Source organism: Clytia hemisphaerica, unplaced genomic scaffold (assembly GCF_902728285.1).
Source record: "Clytia hemisphaerica strain Z4C2 unplaced genomic scaffold, Clytia hemisphaerica genome assembly, whole genome shotgun sequence".
Taxonomy (NCBI): Eukaryota; Metazoa; Cnidaria; class Hydrozoa; order Leptothecata; family Clytiidae; genus Clytia; species Clytia hemisphaerica.
Window position 1 is genome coordinate 423,945 of NW_027104247.1, and position 18,145 is coordinate 442,089.

Sequence of the window (18,145 nt, forward strand, 5' to 3'; positions counted from 1 at the left end):
CAGAAACTTTCGCGAAAGTTTATGCTTGCGAAAAATTCTCAAAAAATTTGGAAATCTATAAAACTTCGAAGTCGTAATAAATATCAAATTTTCGGCATGTTATTAATACAATAATGACCGGTTAGTGAGGGCTGTACTGAGAAATATTGCCCGAGGTCAAGTAACGACCGAGCTTGCGAGGTTGTTGCGTTGACCGAGGGCAATATTTTCAGTACAGCCCGAAAAAAACCAGTCATTATTGTATTTGTTAACCGTTTCCTTCAACTTTGATTGATTTTTAGCGCTTTATCCAGGAAAAATAGGGAAATAAAGCAGAAAAAACAAGCGAAAAGAGATAAAAAATTGCTATAATTTCTGACGTCAGAAATAAAAAATGAGAGAAATGATGATCCTAACGACGGGCAACTCTGGACAATGTAGGCCCGTCGTCATGCGAAATGAACCAATTGCAGTGCGCAAAAAGCCATGTAGCCCGCTTCGAAAAAGTAACCGGTTAACAATATCCTTTAATGGCTTTTTAAAGTCGAAGAGTAACCGTCTTTAGCGGATTTAAGGAATATTTTTCACTTTTAAGGTAATTTTTTTTCGAAAATTCTAAGAAAATGTCGTGAAAATAAAGTAAATGTCGCAAATTTCGCGATTTTTTTGACCTCGCGAAAGTTTGTACGCCTAAAGTATTTCCTTTCAGTTCCTTTAAGAATAAAAATGATGTTTCCTTTTTTCCCATAGAAATAGAAATGCCTTTTTCCTTCAAAAATCCAAATCGTATTTTCTTTCAAAGATAGAATGAATTTTACCTTCAGCAAAACAAAGAATTTTCCTTCAAAAATCTTTCCTTTAATGAAACATGAAAATTTATCATAAAATTAGAAAAAAAATTTTCCTTCAAAAATACAAGGTAAAGTTCCTTTAATAATGAAATGCCAATCCGAACATGTTTCAAAGTAAAATTACTTTTCTTTTAACTTTTCATTACAGCATCCATTTAAATATTTTTTTCTTAATATTTGTCTTACATTTTGTCACTAAAATCAGTTATACTCATGTCAATATCAAATTTTCAAAAACTAATTATAAAAAAACAACATGCTTTTCATATTTACAACGAATAAAATACGATAGAAAATACAACAGGAGCTATACACAGAAAAACTAAAATTCTAATCTAAATCGTAATATCAACAGAATTCATTAGCGCAAACAAAAATTAGGGATTGGGAGCTGCAAGCCTCGAAAAATCAGAGATGTCAAAAAGGACACGTCTTAAATTTGAGGACTGAGACTTGGCTTTTCAATTTTATTCCCAGATGTCTTCCCAAACACAACACAAATACATAAACAAAGCAGCACCACACATACAATAACAACAAATCAACAAACACAATTAAGACTAAATTTACACTAAATAAAAATATGAACAAAATATTACAAGGATTGTACTGCATATCGAAAACGGGGGTTTGAAATGCGACGGGAGCAACGACGACGAATTAATTTAAGAGCGAGCGTGTAGGCAAAGAAAGAGAGAGAGAGCTAAGGAGCTTCATATTTAGTAATTTTCTCACGATTGTACAAGTTAATCACTACGGTAATCAAATAGCTGTCATCATCATTAAGAGTTAGGCACTTTAATTAGATTTTGTATAAACGAGCTGATTAAGTAAACAAGCCTCCCCCGACAAAAAGTTGCGCAACCCTGTTTACTTTTGCAAATCAAGCCGCGAATTGTGTAATTTTAAAGAAAATTTTAGTTGGTGGTGTCAGGTTCAAGGAAATCAAAACAAAAACATATCTAATAGAAGTTTTTAAAGGAAAGTAACTCCACACACAAACACGCAAATTACATTACAATTGTACTGTACGAAGCGGAAAATGGAGCAGACCTGAAGCATTTTCCCGTCCTTCAACATAAAAGTTTCCAAGACTTTTATGTCAAATTATAGAAACATTAAAAAAACTGTAAGATCATAAGTACGTGATGATAACACTCACGCTATCAATATCTCATTTGACCAAACACAAAGGGCGCGTTCGAAAGCGATAAGTCCGGAACGAGTTGATCAAATTTCGTGCGGCCAAGGCGAGAAGCAGAGGTAGCACCTATCGTATCAAAGTCTAAATTAAACCACGGATGGTCTGCCAACTCCTCAGCTGTTAAACGTTCAGTTGGCGGTTTCCGTAATATCGAATGAATCAAACAGCTTGCGGAAGCGGAAAGCGTTTCCGGAACAATGAAAAGTCCACTTTTGATTTTAACGAATAAGGCAGTCGGGTCATGATCGTGGAATGGGTAACGCCCCGTTAATAACGTGTAGATAATAACACCAAGGCTCCAAACGTCAGCAGCTTTTGACGAGTAACCTACTGTTGATTCAAGAATTTCCGGACTGACATAAGCCGGACACCCATGTTTATCGTGAAGAATGTCCGTAGAATCTTTGTCAACGATGTGAGCGGAATCGAGCGTTTCCAACTTCAGGCGTGTTCTGGAAAATCGAAATGTGAAAGCAGGTTTTAAACAGTTCAGATAATCTCCGAGAAGATTCTGATCACTTCGCGCATGGCACGTATCAACTCTACAGACTCCGTAAGAGAATCCGCATCTCGTACTCTTAGGTTCCAAATAAACGGGCCCCCCGCTTGTTAATTTTTCGAAGATTTTCCAACCCCCCCCCGGACCTTATTAGGACCCCCCGTTTATTAATCTCTCAGAATATTTTCAGCTGTCAAAGAGAAGGCCCCTTATTTTGCTCTAAATAGCCTGATTTTAGCCTATTTTTACCTTATTTTTGGGTTTCAGAAGTACAATTTCCAACCCCCCCGGCAATTAGGACCCCCCGTTTATTAAAATCAAGAAAATTTTCCACCCCCCCCCCCCGTTTATTCGAACCTCCAGGCACGACGCAACGGGTACGGCAGGGTACGGCGGCCGCCGCCGTACCAGATTTTCACAAAAATACCCGAAGTTTTCCTCTTCGTCGGTCAAATCGCTATAAAATCGCTTAAATTTCCTCATTCGCCGTACCAGATATAAAAAGCTTCCGTCGTGCCTGACCTCCCCGTTTATTTGGAACCTAAGAGTACACGCTTCTTTTTATAATAATGGTATAAATCCATTTCATCATGGATATTTATTCTTCACTTTTTTGGGAAAATCATCCTAAAATATTCTTACGGCATTCTTACGTAAGGATCCTAATTCAGTTAGATTTAACATTTAGTAAATACCTCTCAAACATAAAACGGTTTTTGTGAAAGGAGTGAGCCTTGGGGGGTAATTGACAATTTATAATTGAAAATGCTCTACAAATGGCATTCTTAGCCATTCTTAAATTCCATGATGGTGATATTCTTAGCAATATTCTTATTTTTTGGCCATTTTTATTATTTATAAAGTGTACAGTATTCTTATTAAAAAAAAGCGCGTTGGTTCGAATTTAGAATCTGCCCAGGTTTAATTTCCGAGCAGATTCTGAGCGAATTGGGAGGTTCTTTGGAATAAATATGGACGGAAAGAATGAATGGAATAATTTGATAAGCGAAGCGCGCGCTTTCTATTTGGTCTTTTTATATTCGAACAATTTTTCTTTCCATTTAATTCTTTTGTTTTCATTTAATCAGAATATCGTGATCATTCATTCATTTGTCTGGATTCATTCATTAAACGGATTTGAAAATAAATAGGGATTTAAAAACCCATGTGAAAATCTAAAGCTCTATTATTCAGCCCCCTATTATTTCACAAGCATGGATTTTGCGGAGAGAAAAGAATTATTAGCACAGAAACTGTAAACAGAGAGAAGGCAGATGAAAAGCTAGAGTTGAACAGCTATTTCCTCAAGAGCCTTTTATCAAATTTTTGAAGACTTTGTTTTTTTCTTTATCAGATGCAAACTTGTGAAATAATTGATGTTTGAACAGACAGCCTTTCTCGTTTGCTGTGATTTCAATCATTTCAAGAAAACATTATGCAATTTGCAATTCCGAAAGATATATCCGATATCTGAGCAGTTGTCATTTTGTGGTTTTTATCGATACGAGTTGTTTTCTTTCCAAAAAACATTGACCTTTCGCAATGACTCCAATGATTATCTCATGTTTTATTTACAAATTCTTTCTTTTCCAAAGGAGAGAAAAAATAACAAGTAACATTCAACCCTACAACAATTTCCTATGTTGAAAGAAACTGATGGACAAAAAGAAAGAGTGAAAATAGATTCCTTTTCTTCCTACCTGTTTGGGTCTGCAAAGACAAACTTTCTGAGCTTCAGGTCCCTGATGACAACTCCTTTTGAATGACAATGCCTCACAACTTGAACAATCTGCTGAAATAATTTACAAGCTTCCCCTTCTCTCAGCTTTTTCTTTGAACGAATATACGAGTGAAGGTCTCCAAAGCTTCTTTCAAAAATAAAGTACACGTAACTTTTCCCGAATAAAACTTCGACGATATTGTTTATATTTTCATTTGGCGATACCAGCGTGTATGGAAGAAGGGTCTCTCTGTATTTTGACATTTCTATGTATTGGCACATGTATTCTCTGCCAGTATTCTCATGAACAGCTTTACAAAGACAACTTGAAATGTTCACATCAGTTAAAATATAATCTCCAACTTTTGATGAGTTCTTTGACGGTGAAAAAGATTTTCTCTTCTGCTTTTCACGCAATGATTTCGAATTGGGTCGTTTCATAGACATTGTATGTTTTTGTTGAGTATTTCTCATGCTTCTTTTGTAACTTTGGCACTCACTTCTGTGAAATGGCTCGTATCTTCTTGTTGTACCATTCATTTTGATTTTTTTTTCTTACACGCGTGCTAGAGAAGAAAAAAACAACATCACGTTACACACATTAGAATGTCTTCTTTTCCTTCCAAGAAAAAAAAATGTATTTGCACTGCAACGTCTTCGAATTCCTGTAAAAGGTGAAACAAAAATAAAAAGCGTCTCATTCAATCCAAACTTTACACGAGTTTGAGTTCATTCACGTTGTTCTCTCTTTGATATTTTATTTTGTTATGATATCTGCAATCGATTGCGCAACAGTAATTATTGACGCAACGTCTTTTGTCACAGATTCAATGTACTCGGTTTTATGTTTTATCTTCGTCTTTACCGAGCTGTTGTTTTATAATTGCTGATTCAGCAATATTTTAACGATCTAAAGAAAAAGAGAAAGAGAAATTAAGCCAATCAAAACATTTTGTTTTTCTAGTAACCAATCATAAGCGAGTTTCTTGTTTAATAGCAACCAATAAGCGTTCAGTAAAAATGTGTATGCTCGCGACCATTCAAAAAAAGAATTTTCGGCATATTAAAACCCATGCTCGTTTCTAAACAATGTTGAGAAATGAAATCACCGAATACCTTCGGCAAAACTGAAGCTACAAGATGAATCTGAAAATATATTGAGTATATAACTTTGAGGATAATAATCTATGCCGAGTTTTGAATAGGCAATTTTCTTTAAAACTATGAAGGTTTATAAAATTTTAAAACCTTCACAGATTTTTAAAGCTGTGCGTTCGAAATTTCGAGCGTCCGCATCGAGGCGTTCTTTTGAACTTTTTAAAACTAACCATAAGAATTATTCAAAGACTAAGAATAAAGCTTCACATCAAAATGCACTAGATTGTAACAATAATAAAAGTTCCTGCCTTTTCCTCATTGACATAATATTTACTCGATTAAAAAGTTACAAAATTGGCTACCACTTAAAACCCCTGCAGTTCAAAGCGACTTTCCTGTTTTTCAGGAAAAGCACTCGCTTGTTTAGATGGTGTTAATCTAAAAATAGTACTTATCACAAGAGTACAAAGGCGTTTAATAACTTGATGTTACCAAAAGATTAGCATGTGGATTAACTAGCAGAAAGACTACAATCGACAGCAAATCAACGGTATTTCCGGCGTAGATCCGGGTCACACTCTTTTAAAGTTAGATCAGAAGAAATGTCCACAAAATGCAATCTTCCTCTGTCCAAAGTTGCTACCTCAGTATCCAGGGAAGCACACATATTTGCTTTAGACTCTACAATTCCTCAGGTAGAGGCAGGAATTCATCCGGGGAATTTTCTACATTATTATGTAGCACTTAGAGAGAATAAATAATTTCTTCGATAACATTTTATATTGCCACAATTATCTAATACCGCATAGATTAAATACAATGTGAGAACCTTGTGAAAGGCATAGTGTCCTTCAGGGTCTCTTCCCCCCACATGCCTAGAATGAAAATTTTCCATTCCCCCCCTCATTTTTCCCCACCCTGCCTCCAAAAATTTTTCTGTCCCCCCCCCCTCAAGCATAAAATTAAAAAGCTGTAATTTGATGAACTTAACGCTTATTGTTTTCCCTAAGGTAGTTCTAATTCAAGAATAAATGGAAAGGATGGTTGTTTTTAAACCATAATATTGATAAAACTAAGCATTATGCTATATCATCTCATAAAACCAGATGTTTTTCAATTTTGAATTGATTTTGGCGAGTTCCCCCCATGCCTAGAATGAAAATTTTCCATTCCCCCCCCCTCGTTTTCCCCCACCCTGGCTTCAAAAAAAATTCTTTCCCCCCTATACGTCCTTTTGACCTCAAAACCCATCCCCCCCTGAATCCACACTATGAAAGGACGAATCTTTAATGTCGGAATGTTTCAGTTTGCATATATTTAGTGCGCAAATAAAAACTTAGGGTGGTAAAAGAACGAAGGCTTAGTTTCATAAAATCACTTTCGTATGTAGTCCCGTTATCTTTGTAGAATTAAAAGGGGTTCATATTTACAGCAAGGTTCACAAAAACTCATAAAAAGTACAATTGAGTACTAGAAATTCGAAACGCTGTGATTGATATCATTAGTTCTACCTTAATTGGATAAATTTTGGCGTGGATTTAATTTGGCGATTGGCCTAAATACGATTTTTGGCAGGGATTTAATTTGGCGACAGATCAATTTCGTAAAATTTGGCGGGGATTTAATTTGGCGAACTGGAAATTTTGTCACATTGAAATGGGTGAAAATTACTCAAAAATATGCTAAAAAGTTGTGATTTTCACATAATTCCCTTTTTGCTAAATTTGGCGGGGATTTAATATGGCGAATTGCCGAATTTGGAAATTTTGGCGAGGATTTAATTTGGCGAATTTTGGCAAAATTCCCCAAATTTAATCCCCGCCAAAATTTATCCACTTAAGGTAGTCTCCTCTTGGTATGCGGTTGATGATCGAACCATATAGAACCATCGAGGAAGAATGTTCAAATAAAAACAACCAGACATAAAAATAAAATAAAATTAAATGCGGCCATTCCGTCTGGAATCCTTTCGATATTATTCACACCACGCAACCAATATCATTTTGTCGTTTGATGCCAAGATTGATCGTCAAATTTGCGAAGACTAAATTAAGTCCAAGAATAGACAGCTAAATCTCAACGTTCTCATTTCGGTGTCCAGTTTTTCAGTACAAAGACATTTTTAAGACGATTTAAGTTCTTATGTTAATACGGCGTTACGACGATTACACATTTTAACGGTCACCAGCGACGCGGTCCATACGTACTTCGATTTCTCGTCCGTCAATACGCATACCGTTGAAAATTGCTGGAAGTGGTTACGGAATAAGAGTTAAGGAAAAATTGAACTGGTAAAGAATATATTTTTGGCTCACAGCCAAGCAAGTATTAAATCGGAAAAGTATTACCTCTCAGCCAAGAAATCCAGAAATCGAAAAACGTTCATTACATTACATGCCCATAGTCTTCCAGGACATTTTGTCCGGAAGACCTCTCCCGGGCATTTTAGAAAACCACGAACTTGAAGTGAAAAGGTCTCTGAAGCTGCAGAAAATCAAAACTCCAGCTTTTCTAAGAAAGATTTTACACGAAGGCAGAAAGCGCAGTCAAAGCAAGAAAATGGATAAGATAAGGGGGGCATCCCATACAATTACAACTGTTGGTCATGAAAAAGATACAGATAGCTTTAACAGCTTCGTCAGCAGTTTCGAACGTTACTGTTCCACATCCCTTTGATCGATTATTGTCGTCTTGTTTGATGTCTGCTCGAATAATACGACCTGACGAAATTAAAAATGATATTAAAGTTGAAAGGCATAGTGTGCATAGTCCCCATTTTTATTTCACCCCCCCCCCCTATATGTGTATCCCCCCTATTTAAAAAAAATTTCGAGCCCGCGCTATTTAAAGCAGCAGTCAGCGCTATCTACACTTGTTTTTTAGTTGTCCCAAACCAAATATCTAAATCAATATAAAATATGATAGATATTTTGACCAAAAGTTGTTATCCTTAAATCTCAAACCCCCCATTTTATTTGGAAAATCTCCTATCCCCCTATAAAGCACTTGTGGAAAAGTTGGATCCCCCTTAAAAAAGGAGGAGTCGCACTATAGAAAGGTAAATCAACTAAATTCAAAATTCGTACACCGAGACTTATCAATGAAACATACAGGTTTTAATGATTGCTAAATATATTCTACTAGTAGGTTTTCGTGTACGAATCTTGGTTTTTGTTGAAATTAAAGTAGCTCAAAGTTTGATTCCTTGCTCACAAAGGGACTCCGATTGCTCCAAATTATCCGTATATATAGAAAAATGTTGCACACAAAAAAAAACATGGAAAGTTTGAAGGAAAAATTGAAACCGAAAACGAAATCCTCTCAAAAGTAACGTGTAGTCTATTGATTCTCAGGGGGGCGAGAGTTTAGACGGGTTTATGGCTTTAAATAGGATCTGTAAAAAAATGATAAAAAGAATGTCCAGTAGCAAATTGATACCCATACCTGCATCTCTAAATCGGTCTTTCAAGTCTTGCCATTTGAGTGAGAAGGGAAGCTGAAAAAAGGAAAATATGATAAGAACAGGTTCTACCAAGTCTTCAAATACTCACCGTTCACTTCAAGGATGATGGATTCAAAATATGTTATCAAACAGACTTGCAACAAACAAAAATATTTCACAACCTTTGATCCCCGTCTATGAATATTTTGACCTTAAACTTAAAGTTTTGATACAGTAGAAACCCTCTATCACGAAGAAAACATTAGATCTCGCACACAATTAAAAATACATTGGCCAATTTTTTCTTGCTATATCAAATCTCTAAAGAAATTTCTAACCAAACAACTTGTTTCTAGAATGTGCTTGCAGCCTTATTCCCTTTGTATCTATGCTTCTTGAACTTTGAAAATTATATCAAACATGCAATTTTTATGAATAAGCTATTTTATAACTTTGGCAAACTTTGTCAATATGCTTATTTTATGTAAATTATTAAAAGAAAACTCACCTCTCTAACTATTTTTTCAGTCCCTTTGAATTTCGGGATAAAGAGATTCTACTGTATCTCCATCTCTAATCAAAGGAAAATGGTCAAAATCATACTTCCCAAACCCAGAAAACTATATGAACCACACATTTTTCCACACAAAACTTTGCCGATCGTAACGATATCACCTAATCCCGATTAAATTTTAACACTTTGTTTCAGATTCCATAAAGACTATGACAGAATTTGATCGAACATTTATCAGACACAAAATTGATACCTTACTTATGGTTTGAACAAACCTTGAAAATCAATTTTACTAGCAAACGAAAAAATGATTCCTCAATCAAGTCATAAAAGAATCACCCATCCAAGAATGGAACAAAAACAGATACCAGCTGACACTCATGCCAACTCTACTTACATTTCGTACAAATACTCTTGTTTTCGCTACTGAACCACCGCTTGAACTTCCTGTATTATAACCGTAACCACTACCGATATCAGATGATCTTCTTGAATCTTGAGTTGCGAAACCACCGCTACTACCTCGACCACCGGTTATGGAATAATTGCTAAGTTGTTGACCAGCTGTATAATTGGAGGCTCCGATATTTGAGCCCGAAGAAAGTTGCTGATATTGAGATTGGCTATTTGATGAAGCACCAAAGTTATTTCCCAAACTAGAAAGTGCACTATTCATCGAACTACCTCCTTGTTGCGATTGAGTCAACAAATTTCCTAAGCCACCGAGATTCCCTAAACCCAAACTTGACAAAGCACCTAAGCCCTGTTGGTTGTTAGCAGATAAACTACTTTGTCCACTACCGATAGCACCTAAGTTGCCTTGATTCTGATAGTTCTGGAGGTTTTGTGCCGCACTACCAAGTCCACCGGCCGCACCACCAAGTCCACCGGCTGCACCACCAAGTGCTCCAGCGAGACCACCCAAGCCACCGGTCAGACCACCTGTTAAAGCACTAAGTCCTGCAAAATAAACAACATGAACAAAATATGCAATGATGAGACAAGAAATCAAGATTTTTGAAAACAACATTTGCACATTCACAATCAAACAAATTATGATTTATGCGCACACAAAGAAAACAAAATCAATTTTGAAACAAAAACTTTGGAAAGGAAACAAGCATGTAAATTCTCAAAACTATTTAAATTGATTGAAAAATTGCCATGGAAATCTTTTTTATAATTAAAGTTAACATAATCATTTTCTTTTTCAGCGAACCAATAACATTTCGTTTTCAGCGGACCAATTCGTTTTCATTGCATCAGCCAAATAACATTCAACGTGCAAGAAAATCACAGACATTTACAACCATGAATTCATCAGCTGCTACAGGAGAAGACTAAAGACTAAAATCGGAGAAAATCTCATACCTTGCAAACCACCGAGTTGAGATAACAATGCCATAGATTGGAATTGTACTAATGTATTTTGAGTGATTTCCGTAATTCCAATTTGTTGTAAAAGTTGATTGAGTGGAGCTTGTCGATCCTATATAAAGACCAGAGAAAGTTTTATGGTAAATATTGTAAAATTTTCTCTCAGCATTTTAATTGAAAGATATCATTAATTTAACTTGAACTTTACTTACCAATCGGATAACGATTGCTCTTCTATCACGTCCCATTTCAAACCCATTAAACATTGCGATCGCATTCAAAGCCTCCATTGGACTCTCAAAAACAGCTTGTCCGTATCCTTTTGATTTCTTTGTTTCTTCTTCTGTTGTAATGGTACAGGTTTTGCAATTTCCAGCTCTTCTCAGTTGGTCCTTCAATTCTTGCCATCTGATGTTATAGTCCAGCTGAATATGGAAATGTAGAGAAAAGTATAACATTATACCTCCAAGCTAAAGATTTCATACATTTCCCTTAGATTTTCAGTATAAGTGGACAAACTTTCCATGTGGAAAAATAAAAAACAAAACCTTATTATTTTCTGGATGCGCTGACAAAATTTGACAATAAGATAAATGAAATGAAAAGCTTACATTACTGATGAAAACAGTTGCATTGATAGGATCACCATTTTTAGCATTCAACATTTGAATCAAGCCAGCACTGAGATTACCAATACCACCACCACCTAGGTTACCAAGTGCACCAAGAAGACCACCAGGTCCTCCCATGGGTTGCATTGGACCACCACGCCCCATCATTTCTCTATCACGGTCTCTTCTTGTTTTTTCTTTCTGAGTCCGAAGTTGTTCTTCATAATGCGAGTCATTCACTTGATCCTAGTAAAAGAAAAAGGAAATAAAGATATATATAATCCAAAGCAATAAAGAAATGACATAGACATTTTTGAAAAATTTCTTCTAAATTCTAAAAACCTGAATCAAGCCAAGCAGCATTTAGATATCAATAAAAAACATTTTCTAAATTGGAAATGCTTGACTTATTGGAACTCTAATATAATAAGTGATGAATAAACTAACTTCAAAGCAAAATTTATGAAGTATACCTGTCTGACATGGATTTTCCTTCCTTCATGTTGAATTCCATCATATTCTTTAATAGCTTTTGCAGCATCATCTGCGTGTTCAAACTCCACAACACTGGTGGAAAAAAGGATATAACATTGATAAGAAAAAAAGTATTCCAAAGGAAGAAGGAAGAAGTGAATATTGGTTTTGGTTAATGAAACAAATAAAAGACTATGTACAACACACTTCGTTCGAAATTGTTAAAAGCTGAAATTGATGCCACAAGAGGCCACAAAAGTGAAGTTTGATTTTGAAGAATTGAAAAGCCAATGGATATGGTTAAACTCAACAGCCTTAATGCTTCAAACAAAATGTGATTATATTTATCCGAGCTTACCCACAGCCTCTTGATTTTCCATCTTGACCAGTGAAAATTTCAACATGTGAAACAGGTCCAACTAAAAGAAAACAAAGAAAACATGGGATATGCAATTTTTCTTGTCTGGTGAGTAATTCTTTTCTCATGCACCCTTAAATTAAAACTTTTTCATGGCAGATCAAGCACAGAATTATGACAGTTCCTTTACATTATACCCAGCATATTATTTAATTAAACAGGTTGTAGAGATCAAAGAGACTGCTAGTGTTCGATCTGACAAAACCTTTTTGACAGTATTTGATACAGCCAACACATTGAGGATGGTTAAAATTCTGAGGCTTATGACCTAATAAAAAGGCTGACAGCTCTCAAACTAAGATTCAAACTTCCTGGTTGAACGAACGAAAAAAAAAGAAGTTGTTTCATGTTTATAAGTTTTAAGAGTTCAATTTTCTGTTTCACAGGTTGTCAAGGGTTGTCATATTTGTAAACTAAAATTTCCTACCTTTCTTCATCAAGTCTTTCAGATTCATCCATTTTACTTGAAAATTGAGATTATTGACATAAACTCTGTATTCCTTTCCTTTTGTACCTTTGATGGAAGCACCTCCACTTCTGCGGTCTCTGCCACGTCTATCATCTCTGCGAGGGGATCTTGATCTTTGAATTGGAGAGCGTGATCTTGAACGGTTTCTTTTTGGGCTTTCCATTTTAATCTTTTGTTGTTCTTTGCGATAATCTAAGATGCCTCGATCGTATACACCTATATATTTTTAGGAGCAGTTGTGTTAAAATGACTTGCATAGTGTCTGAAAAATTCTGGTTGCCCCCTTTTAAATCCTCTTCCCTCCTAATTTTGAAAAACATCTTTGTTGCCCCTTTCCAAAAACTTTTTTGAAGCCTCAAAGTCCCCAATTTCATGCGTTTTTGCCTAAAAACTGGATCGAATACTTTACTCTCAATTCTTTAAAGAATCTCAGAGTTTGATTAATTTTTTTTCTTGAACTTTGATCGTTTGATGGAGTTTGATTAGTTCAATTGCTCCATCAGTTCGACTAGTTCAATTGATCGGGTCTGGTCTAATCTAACCTAAAATTGATTTGTGAGTTGAGGAACAAGGTCAATGTAATTTAATGTTATGTTTGCTGTAAGCCACCCACATGTTCAAAAACTTGCCGCAAGATGTTGTCATTATTTGCAACTTTTTTGAAAAGTTGTCATTATTTCCTTTCGTCCCACACGAGAGAAAATTTCATTTGAGAGACAACATTTTTGAGCTTTTGACTGTTCAATTCAAAGCAAACGGCCCGAGACCTTTTTAAACTGGATAGGCAAATGGCCCTCTAGTATTCGCTAATACCTTGCGCAATCAACTTTATAATATTACAGAGATGAGATTGTATAAATATAGACGGAAAGAAAAAGCTTTGTCTCTTTTAACCTCATAAAATTGGGAATCCAAAGATTGGATTAAAGACACACAAGAGGTCATGTAATGGCTGGGTATGGCCTGTTTTATTTTCTCTCATCTTTTTCACAATATAATAACTCGGCAAGCCTCGCCACCAATACGGTTTTACTGACCCTGTATATCCCGTATCCCACCTCGACAAGACCGTGTAACTAATAATACCCCTACCCACCTACGTCCATTTGACGTTTTCCGTGGCAAGTCTGAGTTTGGAAGGCTCCCCTTAAAAATATGAAATCAATATGTGATAAAGATGATAGCTTTACGTCTGGAGAGTCTAGGAGTCTTTTAAAGGACTAAGGGGTCACTCAAATATCGATTCTTCCCACGACTAACGTCAAATTGATGCAAAGGGGTGGGGGGTTAGAGTCTGTGACCCTAATTTTTGAGACGTTTATTCCGTGACAAATGTTACTTTGCCATGTTTGTTTTCCTCATTTTATATACCTAAGTAGCGAAATTAAAGATGGCTGATGAAAAACGATGAAATTGAAGGAGAGTTTCATCGATTTTTGATAATCTCAAAACGGCAGGTACAAATTGCAATTGCATAATGCATATTGCATAATGCATAATAATATTGTGTAATTTACAGAACGATTTTAAATTTTCTAAAACTCTCCTTGTAGAGGCCAAGACCGCAAAGACTTTAGAAGAGTTTCTTAAGTAAACATTCCAATCAGAGGGATTTCCCCAGACATGATATTTACTTTTCGAGACCGAACGAAAGAGAAAACATTCGAATCATAACAACAAAGAGTTTTCCGTCAGCATAAATAATAAGAAGATGCAGCAGATCAGAAAGGTTTTCTCCTTCTTCTTTCTCAAAAAAAAAGGTAAACACATAAACATTCGAATGTGAAAAAATTTGAAGTCTATTTTCTTAGATCTAGCTTTCGCATGAAGCTTTTTAATTTATATTGGCTGGATATTGGCTTATCTAACAACAAGCAATATGCTGAATGGACCTACCTGATGATTAAAGTTAGATAGCAATGCGAAAAGAAAAATGAAAAAATTCACTCAGAAAATATAGCGTTTAGCGAAAATACACAACACAATAAATATTCATCATTGATTGTTGATGGGGGGAGAGAGAAGAGTTGTGGGGAAATAATAAATAGGAAGTTCTGGTCGCAAAAATCAGTTTTATTGACAATTGAATCATGCTTGATGGTGGGCATTGCTATTAATAATGTTTTTTGAGTGAAAAAACAACCAATTATAAGGAAAATTGTTATGAATAATGTTTTTGTGTGAAAAGCATAGAAATATAAGTAAACTAAACGGCAATTTCCTGCATTTTCAACCGGAAAAATTTTTTCCTCAAAAATCGTACTCGGCCATGTTTTGGGCATTGTTAATACTACCCATCTTTGAGCAAAAAGTCAGAAAAAACTAAATATGAAAATTCGATAAAAATGTCAAAAAACCGATTCTTCCGACATATTTCCGGCATTTTTGGCTGGAAAAAAGTGTTTTTCGAAAATCGGGCTCCGTCACATTTTAGGTATTGTCATATTGCATCAGCGTGCAAAATTTCATAAATAAATATAAAGTACAGCTCGAGAAATTCAAGAAATACTTCTGTCTTTCCGGCGAAAATAGGTTGTTCCGGTGACTTTTAAAATAGTTCTGGCTTCAAAAATCAATTTTATTGAAAATTGAAACATGCTTGATGGTGGGCATTGCTATTAATAATGTTTTTGAATGAAAATCCATCCAATTATAAGGAAAAAGTCCAATGAAAATCTAGAAAAACGGCGATTTCCAGCATATTTCAGGCATTTTCCGCCGGAAAAAAAATACACGTTCTCAAAAATCGGACTCGGCCATGTTTTGGGCATTGTTAATACCCATCTTTGAGCAAAAAGTCAGAAAAAAATAATGATGAAATCTCGAGAAAATGCCGAAAAACCAGTTTTTCCGGCATGTTTCCGGCATTTTCGGCCGGAATTGAATTTTTTTCGAAAATCGGGCTCCATCACAATTTAGGTATTGACATTTCGCATCAGTGTGCAAAATTTCATGAAAAAATATAAAGTACAGCTCAAGAAATTCAAGAAATACCGTTTTTCCGGCGAAAATCGGCTGTTCCGGCGATTTTTAGAAAGTTCCGGCTTCAAAAATCAATTTTATTGAAAATTGAAACATGCTTGATGGTGGGCATTGCTATTAATAATGTTTTTGAATGAAAAAAACAACCAATTATATGGAAAAAATCCAATGAAAATCCAGAAAAACGGCGATAAATATCTGTGCTCTATACCAGACGAACCTCACACTATGTCGCGACAAACAAGATTGGCTGAATCAAATGCTCTTTTCGATCAAATTACACATGTTGGGCTCAATGAGCTGGACAGATGAATATCATCAAATCAAACTGAAGTAAACTGAAGTAAGTATACATTCTGTAAAATACAACTATGAAAATCAAAATGGCGACAAGCATTTTCAGTCAACACAAACTCACCACGGAAAATAATGCTGTAAATTAGATGTAGGTTTTTAATAAGGCGCGTCTTGCGACTTCTGCATTAATAACACGCATGCGTAATTTGGCGTTCTTTTAGACCACATGTAGTTAAATCCTGTGATAAACAATTAGGAATTAATCGGTAGGGGTGGTTCAGTCACTTTTCGGTCGGGCTGTGGATGGCCAAAAGTGGACTTTTTTTATTCTTCCTTCTTGACCTATTCGGTATTTTCAATTTTTGATATTTCGATCTTGTCAGTTACTGTAGGGTCAGGGTTGGAGCTCGAAACATTGCGTCATTATTTAGATGATCTGGAATGGATGAGCACCAACAATATACTGCAATATACCCAAATCCCAAGCCCAGATGACTTTGATTTTCCTGCAGTATTTCCAGAATACTATCACTGCAAGAAAATTCGGGCCCATGTCTATTGTCATTTTAGAGATTTTTTCAGTCCAAATTTGGATTTTTGCCTGAAAAATGGCTCTTAGCAGGGATTTTATTTCCATAATGGGGGACATACATAGACGCATCCCAGACCCAAATGATTTTGATTTCCCTGGAGTATCTCCAGAGTACTATCACTGCAAAAACAATTTCAATCAGCATTTAAACTCAGTTTGTAGAAGCTTGCCTTAAAAAATGCTATATTTTGATAAATCTGATTTTTTTTGCTAAAAAGCAATTTTTGAAGACGCCATTATGATTTTTTGAAAAAAGTGAAAATCTTGAAATTCATTTAGCTTAAAGACTTTACTGAAGACTTCCATCTCTGAAAATTTCAGGCGTGTGAATCAATTAGTTTAAAGTTTATGAACTTACAAAATTGGCCTTAAAAAGCATTTTGCTACCCAAAATTGGCTTAAAACAGCTCCTTTAGGGCTCCAACTGGTACAATTTTCAATCCAATATGATTATTTTGTTGTTTCTACATAAAATTTAGTACAGCAAGTGAAAAAAATAAGATTTGCAATAGTTTTGACATATTTACAGGCCTGAAAAGGCCAGAAAATGCCATTTTTTCTAATTTTTGCCTGTAGTGTGAATCAGTACCCCCAGGGGGGTTCGGCCAATTTTGGACTTCTGACCTTTTTTTAAAAATTGCGCAGAATGCATCACAATTGGTTAAATTTTCATAAAAAAACACTACATCTTGAATTTGAGCAAGTTTTGGAAGAGATAAAACAGATAAAAAAATTCACTCCATTAAGAATTAGTGAATAAGGCAAAACCATGGGGAACCTGGTGGAGCCGTATTTTTAGATACAAACAAAATGAGAAAAATAAAATGACAAGATAAAGAAGACAAAAACGGTGAACACTGTAAAATCCGTGAAACCTTGTGTTTTAAAATACCAGTGCTACCCGCTTGTTTCAAGTGGCCGTAACGGAACTTGTTGGGAAACTGGTTGGTTTTTGTCACTGTGGAAAGTTTGTCACATCTTCTCATTCTGACAAAGAAGGATTGATATTCACAGCATTTGACCTAGGATCAGCTACACATGACAAGAGAACACCTGGGTTCCCATGTGTAGCTGAGCAGGTACCGATCCTTTATTTTATCGATTGTTTCACTTCTCAAGACACTTCAATCTTTCATTGAAAGGAAGTACCTTTTTCTTATTACTTTACTGTTTTGGTTCTCCTGCACTCGCACCATGACGGAGAACACCCCTGAAAGTGTTAGCGAAACAGAAAAGCTATCTCAAGTTGAAGAAAATCAGTCAGAAATAGAAGACTTAATTGCTGAATTATGTCTGAATACTTCATCTAAAGCAGTGAAATCTTGTGTGCGAAAGTATCAATTTGGCAAAAGTGTAGCACAGATTGAAAAGGACATATACAAAGAGAAGGTTGAATTGCTGAAAGAGACTGCAGAATTTTTAAAAATACAGCATTTCGAGGATAAAACAAAGAAGGCGTTATCACACCTGATAACCTGTAAAATCCAAAACCTTCTTCCAGACAATTGTTCAGTTTGCAAAAGAAGGTATCGTATCAGCCTTCATGACTGTCCGATTCTCGAATGTGCCATTTGTGGCCAAGGGGTCCACAAACCTTGTTGGTTAAATCTTGCATCAA

At 35.6% G+C, this 18,145-nt stretch overlaps 3 protein-coding genes across 3 annotated transcripts in view; 1 reads left to right on the plus strand and 2 right to left on the minus strand.

The window, feature by feature from the left end:
• Window positions 1–1,894: 1,894 nt before the first annotated feature.
• Window positions 1,895–4,873, minus strand: LOC136816352 (tribbles homolog 2-like). Its single transcript, XM_067072673.1, has 2 exons — window positions 4,234–4,873; window positions 1,895–2,486 (listed from the first exon to the last, which is right to left on the minus strand). The coding sequence occupies exons 1-2, from the start codon at window positions 4,791–4,793 to the stop codon at window positions 1,997–1,999; spliced, it is 1,050 nt and encodes a 349-aa protein (XP_066928774.1). The 5' UTR covers window positions 4,794–4,873; the 3' UTR covers window positions 1,895–1,996.
• A 2,230-nt stretch (window positions 4,874–7,103) lies between these two features.
• On the minus strand, window positions 7,104–12,920 carry LOC136816353 (myelin expression factor 2-like). The gene is made up of 10 exons (XM_067072674.1): window positions 12,615–12,920; window positions 12,128–12,188; window positions 11,769–11,862; window positions 11,296–11,541; window positions 10,897–11,109; window positions 10,679–10,796; window positions 9,705–10,267; window positions 8,796–8,847; window positions 7,970–8,071; window positions 7,104–7,599 (listed from the first exon to the last, which is right to left on the minus strand). Exons 1-10 carry the CDS (start codon window positions 12,817–12,819, stop codon window positions 7,526–7,528), a joined length of 1,728 nt encoding a protein of 575 aa, XP_066928775.1. The 5' UTR covers window positions 12,820–12,920; the 3' UTR covers window positions 7,104–7,525.
• Window positions 12,921–17,243: 4,323 nt separating this feature from the next.
• The window catches only part of LOC136816359 (DDB1- and CUL4-associated factor 12-like), a 216,426-nt gene continuing 215,524 nt past the window's right edge, over window positions 17,244–18,145 (plus strand). Inside the window, exon 1 of the mRNA XM_067072681.1 lies at window positions 17,244–17,288. The gene's annotated coding sequence lies outside the window, so the exon portion shown is untranslated. The remainder of the gene's footprint in view (window positions 17,289–18,145) is intronic.